The 14,503-nt window shown below is 49.4% G+C and overlaps 1 protein-coding gene across 6 annotated transcripts in view; it reads left to right on the top strand.

Annotated features, from left to right (window-relative positions):
* Positions 1 to 2,038: 2,038 nt before the first annotated feature.
* PLXNB3 (plexin B3) overlaps positions 2,039 to 14,503 on the top strand; it is a 65,063-nt gene continuing 52,598 nt past the window's right edge. For 2 of the 6 annotated variants that reach the window (XM_053300316.1, XM_053300321.1), the window contains exons 1-2: positions 2,327 to 2,430; positions 8,941 to 9,010. In XM_053300316.1, the coding sequence (XP_053156291.1) occupies positions 8,975 to 9,010 (36 nt within the window). In that variant the 5' untranslated portion in view covers positions 2,327 to 2,430; positions 8,941 to 8,974. The other 4 variants (XM_053300320.1, XM_053300317.1, XM_053300319.1 and 1 more) reach the window with 4 other exon arrangements.

The following is a 14,503-nucleotide window of genomic DNA, read 5'->3' on the forward strand; positions in this document are numbered from 1 at the left end:
AGTTCTTCAGCCTCCAAGCCTCTCAGTTCCAGAGTGGGTATATGGTTAGTATCCTCTGCTGTGAAGACAGATGCAAAGAACTCATTCAGCTTTTCTGCAATCTCCTTATCCTCCTTAATAATCCCTTTAATGCTCGCATCATCTAGGGGTCCAACTGCCTCCCTTGCAAACTTTCTGCTTTTGATATATTTAAATAAGTTTTTGTTATACCCCTTGACACTTCTACCTATATGCTCCTCAAACTCTCTTTTGGCATCCCTTATTGTCTCCTTGCATTAGGGATGTGCACGAACCTGTTCGGAGGCCCTTTTACAGGCCTCCAAACAGGTTTGAACACTGGAAGGTTTGACGTTCAAAGGCAGGGGGGTGTCGCACTTTAAGGGCGGGGGTAGTTGCACTTATCCCTCCCTCTGCTTTCCCCCCACTGGTGCTCAGTATTTGCAAAGTCCTACGGGGTGGCAGTGTACCTCCCTGCCACTCTGTCTGCTCCCTGGCCAGAAGTGGCCAGAAGTAGCTGGCACGCGTGTGCACACTGCGTTCATGCACGTTGGGTGGGCTTGCATGGCGTGCGCACATGCGCCAGCTACTTCCGGCCACTTCCGGCCAGTGAGTGGACGGGGTGGCAAGGAGGTACACTGCCACCCTATAGGACTTTGCAAATACTGAGCACCAGCGGTGGGGGAAGCAGAAGGAGGGATAAGTGCCATAATTTTCTAGGTTAAAAGGTGACCATACTAAATAAAACACATTCTATAATATACTTAGGTTTTCTCAGTGCTTAAATGGGGGGTGGGCAGGGTGCTGCCCCTTGTCTTTTATTCCTGCCTCCTCATTTAGAAGGCTGCAGAGAGCTAAACTGGTGTCAAATACCTAGATGGGGGTGGGGTCAAAGGATGGGCTCCAAGGATTTCATGAATCCCCAACCTATTCTCCCATAATTTGAACACGGAGTGTTGTTTTGTTTTGTTTTTACTTATTATGGACAGAGTTCTCAAAATAGTAACACTCCATACCATAGCTTCCAACACTTCTCCGATAAAAACAGATTCATAACACTGCTACAAAGGATTACTGTCCCAGCCTCACCCATCCACGCACTGTGAAGATCCAACTCTGGCAGCTAGATGCGGCGCACTATCATTTGTGCTCGGGGCACCCCTTTCACAATATGAGACAAGGTGAAGCAACTGCCTCAGGCGGCCGATTACTGGGGTGGCAGCCGGATGGCAAACTGCCCCTTGTCATCACCAGCAAAGCAGCTCTTTCCTGAGCTGTGCAAGTTTGAAGGAGTGCCTCTCCTCATACACTTTGCAAAGCTTGCAAGAAGCCAGAGGAGAAAAAGAGGAGGCTGCTAACAACCTTTACTCCTCCCTGACTCCCATGTACTTCCAAAGATGGCAAGCGCTGGTTTTGAAAGGGGGCTGGCAGTGGGCCCCACCACAGGAGGCATTTGGCGCTTCGCCTCAGGTGACACCTTGGGCCGCGGCCACCCCAGTATGTGCTCATGACAGGATGCTCCCGATTCTAAGACTTTCCTGTAGTGCAGAGACTTGGGGAAGGGATTCAACCCTGAAGAATGACAAACCTGCTCTCTACCAAATCTCCACTGGAAGGAATCTCCCTAAGAGACAAAAATAGAAAGCAGGAACGATAACAACAATAAAATATTTATTTACTGCTCTTTAAGAAATAAAATAAAATATTGATTTACTACACTTTAAGAAATAAAGTGTGATAAGTATAGTTCTTGCATAGCAGGTTGTGAGAAAATGGTTCCCGTTGTTCAGGCGCTCAGTTTAAAAAGAATCCCAAGGGAGACACACACCAGCAACAGCCATCGGGCTGAACAGGGACAGTTGCTCCCACCCTGCTAAACAGAACAGAGCCACCCGCCCCCGCCGCCCCCGCCCTTGAAAAGATGCCTCTTTGTCTTTGCCCAGTTAGCAGGGGCCGGAGTGGATGCCATACAAACGATGAACAGGTGCCGATCCTGTTTCTTTGGAGCCTGCTGGGTTCGGCGTGGTTTTGGAGCAGTTTCGGCACTGCAATCCGGGAAGGTATCTTTGCGCCGGGAGAGATTTCAGTGCTTTGCTTTGCTTGGTCCTCCTATTATGGCTTGGCTTGGGACTTTGGGTCTGTTAAGAAGCTGCAGCGAAGAAACTTTGGTGGACAGGGAACGAGCGTGTGGGTTGGGCATGGCGGTGGCGGGCAGCAGGGGGCGCCCTTGGGCCTCCAGCTCTGGCCAGCCTTGGGGCTTTGGGAGGGGGCGGGATGGCTTGGAATTGGCTGGGAACCGCCGGCAAAGCGACGCGACTCCTGCTTCGGAGTTGGCAGCAGTGCATTGTGGGGGAGTGGCTGCTGGTATAATCGCTGCCGCTGCTAGTTGGGAGCGGTGATCGGCTGCAAGTTCTCCTTAACTTCACTCACCAGGTAAGGCGCATCCGAGGCGCTTGAGGGGTGGAGAGGGGGGATGTGCCGTCGGGCGCCTTGCGGTCTTGCAATCCTTTTTGTCCCCGGAGGAGATGGATAGCATCTGCCCCCTAAGGCTCCAGTGCCTTCCTGAGACTCTCCGTTCTCTTCCCCCACCGCCGCCCCGCTTACCGGAGTCACTGGCTAAATCCCACTTAATGTGGTCCATTCCCTGACAAGAACCAGCCCGTGCGCCCTTCTCCCCAGTCAGCTCCTCCCCTCCCCTCCCCACGATCCCACCCCCTGGGAGTCTCTTTCTCGCCTCCTTGGCGAGTCCCTCATTCCTTTGCAAAACTTGCCGCTCTTCGGATCCTCGGGCTCTTCTCACCACCCCCTCTCTCCAGGTCTGTGCCTCCTCATTCTTTCTCCAGCCCTCCTTTAAGGTTTCCCTACCATCTCTATCTTTAGCGACTTCCCACGGCACGTTTCGCCTTCATTCAGGCCCCACTTTCTAATTCCTCCACCCAACTCTATTATCTCTCCTAAATCTCTCTCCTCCCGCCCTGCGCTTTGTATTCAAGCCCTATTCTTTTTCCCACCAGAAAGTGAGCACCTTGGAAGGAAGGGGAGTGCTTCTGAACCGGTGGGGAGGTTTAAATGCTCATACTTGGAACGGGGCTGCTTGGGAGGAGAGAGATCATGATAAAGGTTTGGAACTGGGTTTTGGACAGACTGCCCCTCCTTCCTTTCTGTCACCGCCTTTCCCCAGAGACTGTTGTGTGGCACTATCCTCCCTTATGGAGTGGGATGCTTTGTGTGCTTCTGTGTCTTCTGTGCATTCCCCATTGGTCTGTGATTGTCTTTCTGGGTTAGCTAGAAGATTCCAAATGGGTCTTGGAAACAGGTGCCTGGACAGGGTGTGGATAAAGAGGGTTGCAACTTGTCTTTTGAAAGTATGGGGTTGGGGGATGGCTTGTGCAAAACCAGTGAGTCCTGGGCATGCCTCATCAAGCCAAGCAAGGACTGCACAGTGGAGGGGAGGGGAAGGGCAAGCTGGGTTTTTTCCCAGGTATCCAAAAGCACATGTTCCTGGTGCTGTCCTGGTTCCTCTCTTTTCATCATCCTGTGCTTTGGTTAAGCCTCTGGGAGACACAGATGTCTGCCCTCAGTCCTAAAGCTGGACTGGTTTGGATGGTAGAGCATTCCTAGTTTATTTCTGTTTACATGGCACCCTCTCCTGTAACCTCAGAGAAGTGGAATTTTGAGTATGTTTGAATGTGGGAAAGGTGTACTTTTTCTCGCCCTTTGCCAGGGTTAATAGGGACATTGTCTGGCACTCCTGGGTTATGGCTGGCTCATTTGGAGAGAGACCCCCTGCTCAGAATTTAATTTGTGTTGGGGCTCAGTCCTGGCTGGCATCTGTTTTTAATGCCAGAGATCAGTCCTGGAAGATAGGAAGGAAATGAAAGTGCCACTGAGGAAGTGTAAAGTGCAAAAAAAGTGTAAAGTGTAATAAATAAATAAAGTGGACTTCCTTTTCGACCAAGTGACTACAGAAAGACCCCACACATCAGACGGAAGGGCAGTCTGATGAGAGGTGGTGGTTTCTAGGCAGACTTTTCTGACATCACTGTTTTCTTTCTTAGAATGAAGCACTTTCTTGCCTTTGTCAAATAAGGTCACAGTTGGGATGAACTTGCTTTTAATTGCCCCGGTTTAAAGTTCTGTTAGATGGGCAGCAGGGTGGCTTATATTGACACCCTGATTTAAGTTGTGTCATCTCTGCCTTTAAAGGCTAGTGAAACAGAGGATGGCTCTGGATTTTCCAGCGGCTTCAGGTTAATATGCCACCAGCCCTGCCACCCTGTGTGTGAATTCTGATGCCGGAATAGATCCGTTCATGCTGGAGGCTTAGTGGAGGTCTTACTGCTCCTTGCATTGCTTTAAAATGCAGTGCTTCACACACTCACGTTGCTTTGATTTTGTACTCTCCTTTCTCTCAGAATTCTACTAATTGGAAACAGTTAATTGGGTACATTTTAGGATGAATCCCTAATTTGGGTGTGGGGGAGGTCTAGGTCCCCTGTGCACTAAGCCAAGGGTGGCCAACCTGAGGTTCTCCAGCAGTGGTTGGCCTAGAGCTCCCCAAATCCTCTGTTGCAATTTATTGCAGCTGGGGTTGACGGGAGTTGTAGTCCAAGAACAGCTGGAGAGCTTCGGGTGAGCCACCCATGTACTAAGCAGAGAACCCCAATCCCTGCTCACATAAAAAGAAAGAAGCTTAAACTAGTTGAGATGATCACCCCTGATAAATGGGGTGTTCCACCCTCCCTGCACATTGGTTTGGTACAGCCTGTGCTGGAGTCTTTGTTGGAATCCGACTGCACATCCTTCTCCTCACACACCCACTATTTCATAAGATTTTTTAAAAATTAAATTCAACAGACAGGAATCTGAAAATATAATGCTGATCATACATAACTGGTGCTCCAGGTGTGGGGGGAAATGAAGGTGGTCCTTAAAGAAATCCACAAGCCTCACCTCCAAATTCAAACTTAGCCAAATCATGCCCCACCCACTTCAATAGTTATGGGGACCTGACCCTTCTGGTCCCCCCTGTAATACAAGCACAGTATTGCAAAGGAGGACAAGTGATATAGGGTAACCAAAATGATATGCACGAACAAACAATCCCGTAAAAGATACCACACCCACCCACTGCCCTAAGTATGCAGAACGGCCTAGCTTCACACCTCCTGCTGCTTTTGCTCTTCCCTCCACAGACGTGGGAATCTTGCTGAAAAAATAAAACCGTTTCATACCCTTGTGACTGAGATGGGGCTATCCAAATGGATGCACTTAAATGGTAGCCAAATGGCTGAGGTTGGAGGTGGTAGGATTGTGGAGGAGTAGCAGCAGGGGAGAGGTGCATTTGGAGTAAGGGGTCCGAGGAGGGGGTTGGTTATCTATAGGAAGGAGTTACTACGATTGCTGGGTGGCCAGATGTAGTACTGGTTGTGATGCTTTGTGTGTGTGTGTGTGTGTGTGTGTGTGTGTGTGTGTGAACCTTGGTGGGAGGGTTTCCAAGGCAAGCCGTCTGCTGTAGGTGTGGGGAGGTGGGAGTCTGTGCCCCCCCCCCCCCCCGCTGGCTCTGGGACAAGTCCCAGACTGACTGCCGTCAGTCACACAGCGATTAAGTTAACAATGGGTGTTGTTGGGGTTGCTTCATCTTTCTAAAGTAATAAGTGGGGGGGGGCAGTAAAAGTGGTGTCCTTCCACACTGTCTTTCTCCCCAGAGGCTCCAGCCAGTGCATGGCTAAGCAGTGGGGCGGGGTGGTGGGGGTGGGTGGGGGAGGAATGGATTTGCCAAGAACTCGGCATCACATGATTCTAATCCTGGAGCAGTGTTGTTCTCTTCTGCCCCTCCTCCTCCCCCCCACACAGCGTAGGGGGAGATTAGTGCTTGTCTCCCCTTAATGGGACTGTTTACCATAGACTAGCAAATAGCGCTTAACTTCTGCCCGGATTATATAACAAACACTGTGATTATCTCTCTCTATCTCTTCCCCCCCCACACACACATATAATGTGTAAAGCTGTACATGGCGGCAGTGTGGGATCATTACTCTAGGGTGGGTCCAGCACGGTGATTCCATCATAGACTTCAGTTGGTGGGGGGTCTCTCCTCATTTGCTGATGCTTCCTTCCATGCCCCCAGCTGTGTGAATGCCCTTCAGCCTTCACCCGTTCTCCCCCCCCCCACAAAGGGCTGCATAGACACTACCAGTGTGTGGTTCCCATCCCAGGCTCCCCAGCCCCATTTGCTGCCGCGCGTGGGAGGGATTACCGGGGCTGCTGCCCACGTTCTTCACTCTTGCAGGCAGCAGCAATGCCGGGCTGGGCTTGTTGTTGTGTTGCCCAGAGCCCGGCGTAGCAACCTGTGAAAGGGAAGCGGTGCCAGGCGCCTCCCAGGCGAAGGAAGAACCTGCTTTCCCACTGAAGCAGGTGTGTGCTGGGAGCCTGCGGCTGGAGTCCACGAGGGAACGGTGGCTGTGGACTGAGAGGGGACCAGGAGATGGTGGTAGGTGGTGGAGAAGCTGGATAGTGCAGACCGTGCATAGGAGTGTCTGGGAGATTACTGGAGGGGCATGTCTCCCTTCCTCTCTTCGTGGGGCAATGCCCGTGAGAACTTGGTACATCCAGCAATACAGCGAGTGAGGAAATACGAGTGGTTTGTGGCAAGGCACCAGCCTTCCCTGTTGGCTGTGGTCCCTTCACGTCCGGCCCACATTCCCAGCTCTGTCTTTTAGCTTCACGCTCTGACTTGCTTTGACACCCTCTTTCAGCCCTCGGCACATTTTCCTACCCCAAAGCTTGTTACCCTGGAAGGCCCTCAATGCCACATTGATTGCCGCCCACCCTGCTGCCTGCGTCCCGGTCTCGTGCAGCTCCTCTTCTCCCTTTCCAGTCCCTGTGGTGGATCCAAGGTCAGAAGGTTGTACCTGGGTTTGGAGGGGGCCGCCCAGGTTTCCCCACCTGCAAATGGTTTGTTCCTTCCTTGCTCACACTTGTCCGGCGAACTTTGGCCGCTGGAGGGTTAAACACAGTAGTGACTAACTCCCTGAGCCAGTTTCTCTCATTATCCTTTGGGCTCTTATCAGGGGTGGCTCTATCCCTGCCCCCCCTCCCCGATCCAGACAAAGGGGGCATTCAGCAGCCCCTGGACTGGCATGGCTCTCCCCACGCCTGCTTCCCGCTGTGGGGGCGGCTGCACTGGGTGCCTGCCAAAGAACAGCAGCTTCTTGCTGACCCTGACACCTTCCCAGCCTCGGCCTTCTCCAGCAGAGGGAGGCCTCAGTTGACTCCAGGCCCAGCAGCAAGCACACTGGGGAGTGGTGGAAGCATGAATGTGGGAGAGGGTGGAGGAACTGGGAGGAGGAGTGAGGTGGTGCCCAGTTCCTAACTTGTCTAAGGAGGTGGGGGGGGAGAGAAATAGGTAGGACCAAATGTGGCAGGATCCATGTTCCTGGGGGCGCGGGGGAAGCCTTGATGAAGGAACACCTTGAACTCTTCTCCCTGACCCCTTGGTCTTGCATTCTACATACATGTCCTTTCTGTTTTATTCCCTGACCCTCCTCCCCACAGCCTTAATCTTGCACCCGCTCCCTTGCAGGGAATGTCCTGCCCCTCCCTGCTCCAGCCAAATGCCCCAGATTCTGCAGCTTCCTGGAGCCCGCAAAGGAGGATCGATGGGGCTTTAATGGGATTGCTTGTGTGCTATAATAGATTAGGGTGGGGTGGGGAGTGGGAGGAAGCACAGTAATTGCCTGGGAAAGCCAGAGGAGAGCGCTGCTTGCAGGAACGGAGCTTGGAAGGGGGCATCCGTAGCAGCAGCAAGGCCAGGATTAGCAGGAGAGCGGCAGGCTGGCACTAAGGGGCAACATCTGTCGGTTTGATTGAAACTTCAGTGTGTGGTTTTGTTGGGGCAAGCCGGAATTCAGCCAAAGGATTGCTCAGTCTGCTCGTCCTTTCTTGCTCTAGAGGTGGCCCTACGGTGAAGCAGTTGCTTCAGGGGTTAGATTCTGGGCAGCAGAGTGGGAGATGGTCAAAGATCTGATTTGTGGGGCCCAAGCCATTGCAAAGTTTGGTGCAAACGCTGTTGAAATGAACAGGAGCTCATTGCAGTAAGGCATGTGCTGGAGAACCTCCAGATAGATTGAACCCCATGTCAATTGATGAACTGGGGTGTGAGGTTTCTTCCTCAGGCACTTAAATGCCTTGGCGTAAACAGAAGGAGAGCTGTACCGCACAGCAAAATCAAATTCCAAATTTGGATATTAGCTTTGCCAATAAATCTTCCTTGCTGTATCCATTGGTTTTGCCTGCCCTATCCTTTTACTAAAATGTCTTGGAGGCATTTCTGTGTTGCTCTGTTATTTCTCCCCCATCCTCACCATGCCATCCCTAGATCAGAAAAATTTAAAAAGGGCCAACAGATCCCAACAAACCAGGCATGGTCATACCCACAGATCTCCTTCTTTCTGCTCCCTCCAGCCAACAATTAATCAATAACCCCATGCAACCAGATTACAAGGGGGTCCTCTGTTCCTCATCCAAGGGCTAGACACAAGTCCTGACCTGTCCGTTTCTTGCTGTCCTGACCCCCTCCCGACACCCATCAGATCAGCTGATGCCCCAGTCTGCAGCCTTTTCTCGTAAATCTGGCAGTCCTTTTCATTCTGCACCCACAGCCTCCTCTCCCTCCACCCCATTTCATTCTCTCTGGGGTGCTGGTGCCATGTGCGTGAGGGTTGTGAGAGCTCTATTGCTTTGGGATAATGGGCCCCTTTAGCCCCGTGTGGCTCTGTGATGGCACAGCCCAGATGGGAACAGTGGGGGCTTTGATTGGGGGAGGTTATCACAGCAGCCATTGATGCAGCCTTGAATCGCCATCCTACCTCCCTGTCATGCACACACACACATACACCATGTGAATGCATATGCTGTCTTATCTCTTTCCTTCCCCTATAGGGATGTCTGCGGAGTCCCCCTGCCTGATGTTATCATGTGGGAGCTGAAATGCCCCCTGCGCAGCCAACCGGTAAGTGCTGGAAGTTCGAGTGGGACTTCATAAGGGAGGTGTTTCGGGGAGCTGGGACTTGTGGGCTCCATCTCTGGGGGCAGAGCCGGAGATGTGCAGATGGGTGCCCACTTCTGTCTTGGTGTGTGACACCTTTCCCAGGCAGATATTTTAGTAGCGGGATAAGCAGCTGGCCATGTGCTTCGACAATAGACTGACTTTCCTGGCATGGCAAAGGAATCTGACTTTGAAATTGGGAATCGGGATCCCTGGATCCTTTTCCTAGAAGCCTGTTTGCGGGGGGCGGGGTGTCTTTTGTTTCCTTCTTACAGCCCCACCCTGTGCCATTGTCTCTCTGTGTGTGTGTCTGTGTGTGTGTGTGTGTGTGTCTCTCTCTCTCTCACCGCCCTCTGGGATTTGGGGTGTGTGTAGGCAGCGTTGTGGTGTTGCTACATGTGCTGCCTCTGCTCCCCTTCCAGCTGTTGCCAGGAGGGAAGGGAAGGGGGAGGGGTTACGCTAAGCTCTAGTCCCTTGCTTCCTGCCCACCCCCACCTGAGACTGGGGGAAGGGAGGGATGAGACAGAAGGTTTGATTCCCAGCCAGGATGTTGAATGTCTGGGTTCTTCTCCCTCCTCTGCTCCAGCAGGCAGATGGGCCCATTTGCTGCTTGATGAGCTAGAAAAGGGTGGGTGTGCATTGCTGGGTTAGGAATTATGTGAGGGAGGGGGGGGGAACACCTTCACAGCTGTGTGTTGAGGCAACAAGCTGGGTCAGGGGAATTGGAGCATTGCTGGCAGGAGTAGTGGGGGAGGCTTTTTGAAGAGCCCGCTTCCTGATGGCATCCTCTATAGTGCTATGTGTCTTGTCATGAGGGCAGGGAGGAAGCCATGCAAACCTGCAGTCCCTTTGCCAAAAGTATGTTCTTTGCACACCTGTGGTCCCGATGCCAACGTACAGGTGGACTGGCCGGTTCATACTTGTGCCTGCCCTGGCTCCAGTTGAGATTGCGAAACCTATTGAGTGGGGTGGAATATATCTTTTGTGAGTGTTTGTTTTTTTGTCCTCATTGCTCGATTAGCCTTTTGGTTAAATTGTCTAACATGAAATATTTAACATACCCCAAAGCTTACATTTCCTTCAGTACTTTGGTATTTCTCTCAATACCTCAGTACTGAGTTGCATTTCCAAGTCAACTTTTCCCCAGTTTATTAATCATATACCAGCCAAAAGAATAAATGCACAAGAATTGGCAAATTGTTACAACAGTGCAATTCTTTCCGCTCCATTTTTATCCTCGTTGCATCCATGAAAACTTTGATAAAAACTTCAATTACATATTTATTGTTGGCTGTAATAAAGTGTAATGTTTTCTTGTACTGAACCTTCAGTTTGATAATCTGAATAGAACAAACAGGGTCAAAGCATGTGTCGAACAGGTTCAGTCTCATTGCTTTCATGGGAGCAGAGATGATCAGCAAGGGGCAGTCCCCTCTATTTCCCCTATAGCAGAGCAAAGGGTAAAACCTGGCCAGTCTTAAGACACATCTATATTTGGGGAAATCTAGTACTGAGAGGTGTATTTTGCTTCTCCAGCCCCAAAATCAGTAAGATCGCCCCCCGCCAAATACCCAGGAACAGCTTTTATGTGCCCAAAATTCACATTAACTGTGTAACCAAGACAAGTCCCTCACTAATCTTTTTGGGGCAATATAAGTAAATTCAGTAATAAGAACAGAAATAGGGAGCAGAGTGAAGAGTGGGCACTGCAGTTGAGAGCAGCCTTGTGCCATTTAGCCCGCCCCCGTCACACCACTCTCTCCTGCAGTGTCTGGTGTCTGATCTGTGACCTCGCTGAGGGAGCGGGATTAATTCCGATGGGACGGCTTAATCGCCTTCCCTGTGCTGCTAAATCCTAGTGAGTGTTGAGAGGGGGTGGGGAGGGTGCTCATCTCCAAGGTGAAAGCATGCCCAAGAGTACCTTCCCTTCTTCCACTTGGTTTCTCCATCCTCTTATTAGGGCTAATGGTAGATTGTTAGGGAAGGAGAAGAGGGCGGGATCTGGGGCTGGCTGTGGGAAAGAGTGGAGGAAATGGGACAATGTCTTAGCATACAGGAAAAACAATTGTGCAGGTGGGACTGAAATTTGAAGGGGATAGGCACTGAAGCCACAAAAGCAGAGGTTTCCTAGGCTATGGAGGTGAGAGGATACTGGAGGTCTGCTAAAGTAAAGTGTGCCGTCAGGTCAGTGTCAACTCCTGGCGCCCACAGAGCCCTGTGGTTGTCTTTGGTAGAATACAGGAGGGGTTTACCATTGCAATCTCCCAAGCAGTATGAGATGATGCCTTTCAGCATCTTCCTTTATCGCTGCTGCCCGTTATAGGTGTTTCCCATAGTCTGGGGAACATACCAGCAGGGATTTGAACCGGCAACCTCTGGCTTGCTAATCAAGTCATCTCCCTATTTATTCTCAGATTATTCTGTTTTACACTGCTCTAGACGATTCTGCATAAATTACGCTTTGCCCCTTGGGGCATGTACAAGATCACACCTCTTTGGCTTTATTCAGGCATTATTGTAACTGTGTATACAATTTCTTTCCACTCTGCTCACCCATACATTTGCTGATGAAACTAGGATACTGATTGCCATTAGTCATTAGGAGCAGGGAATCAGATAGTGAAAGTTATTCTGGATTAACCTGCAATAAAGGTCCCTACACAGTTGGCAGAGAGGAGAGAAATCTTATTTCTCCTGTTCCTTAGGATTGCCAGGTCCTAGTGGTGAAAATAGTTGAAATCTGTCACCAAAAAAGTAGAAATAGTTGGTGCTGTTTACCAAAAAAGTCTCTAAAAGGTCTCCATTTTGCATAAAATGAACATATGCTAACTGGTGTAATAGGTGCATAATTTGAGAATAAATACAACTTGCACATCTCTTTTCCTACACATTTGAAATACCAGGCTTCCTCTGACTGGATCACAAAATCCTATGGGACAAATGGTGCATTTTATTTTTATTTTCAGTAGTGGGGACCACCAGAGAACCCTTTGCACACAATTCAAAACACCAGTAACTTCTGGATCGCAGAATCTCATGAGTCTTTGGGTGGGGGGGACACACCCCTTCTCCAACACTAGCCTGGTTTCCACAGTGATGCATATAGGGGAAGCATAAGTTTCCTGACCTGGAGGATGCTTGCTAGTTGCTCACCGCAGCTATAGAGCAGCAGAGACGACCAAACAGTTGTCCCTCCTTGGGGCCACTAGGCCAGGCCCAGTGAGTCACTGAGAAAACAAGGAGGCAGGCTGCTGTCAAAAACCACATGGATGGGGGAATGGGATAGCAATTGCCAGCGCAGCAGCCACATACAAATGAGCTCCTCCTGCCACCAGTCAGCAAATGTTACATATGGGTAAGCCCATTGTTCACAATGGGTCTACTCATGGGCAACAGCTGCTGATTGATTTGAGCCTGCAGCAGGATCACTGGAACTCTGGGAACCCCCTCCAGCACAGAAAGAATTGCGGGAGGGGGTGTTAAATAGTTGCAAATCCAGGATAAAAGTCCAAATCTGGGAACCCTACTGTTCATTCACCACCCGGATGAGGAAGAATGGTAAAAATATGCTAATAGGTAACCAGTTATTATGATCCACTTATTAGAGCCCCGATGACTTTCAGGTTGTACTTCTTTTGTGTGTGTATTCCCCTCAGGGCAGTAGTCTGGGCCAGGCACTCCAAATTCTGTGTCAAGAAATGCTGGATTCTGTGACTGGTATAAATAAAAGCCAGGCTAAGATTTGCATGAGTAGAATGCTTCCACTCACAAATTTGGAGAGGGGTGAGTTAAGCTGATTTCCCCCTTACTTCTACAGTCTTTTTTACATCACTGTCCTGTGCATGTTTACTCAGAAGTAAATCCCACTACATTCAATGGGGCTTACTCTCAAGAAAGCATGCACAGAATTGCAGCCTTATTCTGATTTTTGCTAGTCTTGGGAAGGGATAAGAAAAGGATGTCTGTTCCATAGCCCTTGATGAACAGTAAGGGTGGGGGGATATTAAATAAGTACTGCCTCCTTCCAATGTTCATTAAGAGGCTTTGGTCACTTCATTATCATGCTATAAAACTCTCCTAAATTCTAAACTGGTGAATGAGATATTTGCTTCCCAGTGATAAATTCAGATTACAGTAAACTTAGATCCATGTTTAAATAAAAAGAAACGTACTTTTGAGAATATTCCTTGACTAAAATCCTTTTCCCTATTGTTGTTGTTATTGGTTGTTTTCCTCTGGTGGTAGTAAGCAGTATTCTGTTACACCTTTTAAAATAGTATTTTCATATTGGGATTCAGTTCTTTTCAAAATCTGTTATCTGTGCTGGGATAAGATTTTCTAGATAATTTCAATAGGAAATTAATTATTTGCAGTTTTTAAAATATGAGGAACTGGAAACCCATTGCTTGATTCTTGGCAAGAGATATTGTTCTAGAAGAAATCCCAGTAACCCAATAAACCATGTTTTACCCACAGATCAAGGTTTCCTGGTCAATTATCCATATTAAAAACCTGATACAAGAAGCAAGATAAGGAATATCTCAAGTGAATAATAATGCTATGATTGATTGCCATGTTCTGGCAATTGGCATCTCTCTCTTGTTTTTTTTTTAATCCAAATGAGAGAATGTGAACCGGAATGCTTGTTCAAAGTTGATACATCCCTTCACCAGCCTAGAATCTGGGCTAGTTTTGTAGCATGATAACAAAATGAACAGTTAGGGGTGCTATAGCCTCCCCACCCAGGCAAGAGTTCTGAGCTGTTTTAGAACTGCCTTCTTGTGGGTTGTTGTGTGTGTGTGTGTGTGGTTTTTTTTTTAGGCTTGTGTAATTATATTTATTTTATCCCAACAGTCTCTTGAAATTTTGTCTGACAACAAAATTAGTATACTGCAAACCAAGACATTTTAAGTTTAGGGGGAATGGGCATTTGAATGCCCTTGACACTCTCCCAAAACGTCATTCCTCACAGGGTTTCTGTGGCCCTGGAGTACCCATCCACAGAGGGATGCTACCCAGTGTGTCCCTGCAAGGTTTATTGGGGCAGGATACCTCTACATTGAGTGCTCCCAGTACAGGAATACAACTGAAGAAGCTGCCCTCTAAACAGGGTGCCTCTTGCAACCCTGTGCTTTGGGGCTGGCTGGCTTCCTTCCTTGCAGTCAAGTGGCATGCCAAGAACAGTGACTTGCACAGGAACCCTGGGATGTCAGGCACTTCCGAGAGTGAGACATTCTTACTCTTACGCACTCTCACAGTCAAACTATAGCCTCATTCGGACTTCATAAAATTGCCCCACTGTAGCCATGTACAGCAGACGAAGGGGGAGGAAGTCCTGCCCCCACTGTGTCAATCAGCAGTGCACCACAATGCTCACACTTACAGCAGGGCTTATCTGAAGAGGGAAGAGCCCTAAGTGTGATGGTGGTCAGCTGGATCGATCCAGTCTGGCAATCA

The sequence above is a fragment of the Hemicordylus capensis genome, chromosome 2 (assembly GCF_027244095.1).
Source record: "Hemicordylus capensis ecotype Gifberg chromosome 2, rHemCap1.1.pri, whole genome shotgun sequence".
Lineage (NCBI taxonomy): Eukaryota > Metazoa > Chordata > Lepidosauria > Squamata > Cordylidae > Hemicordylus > Hemicordylus capensis.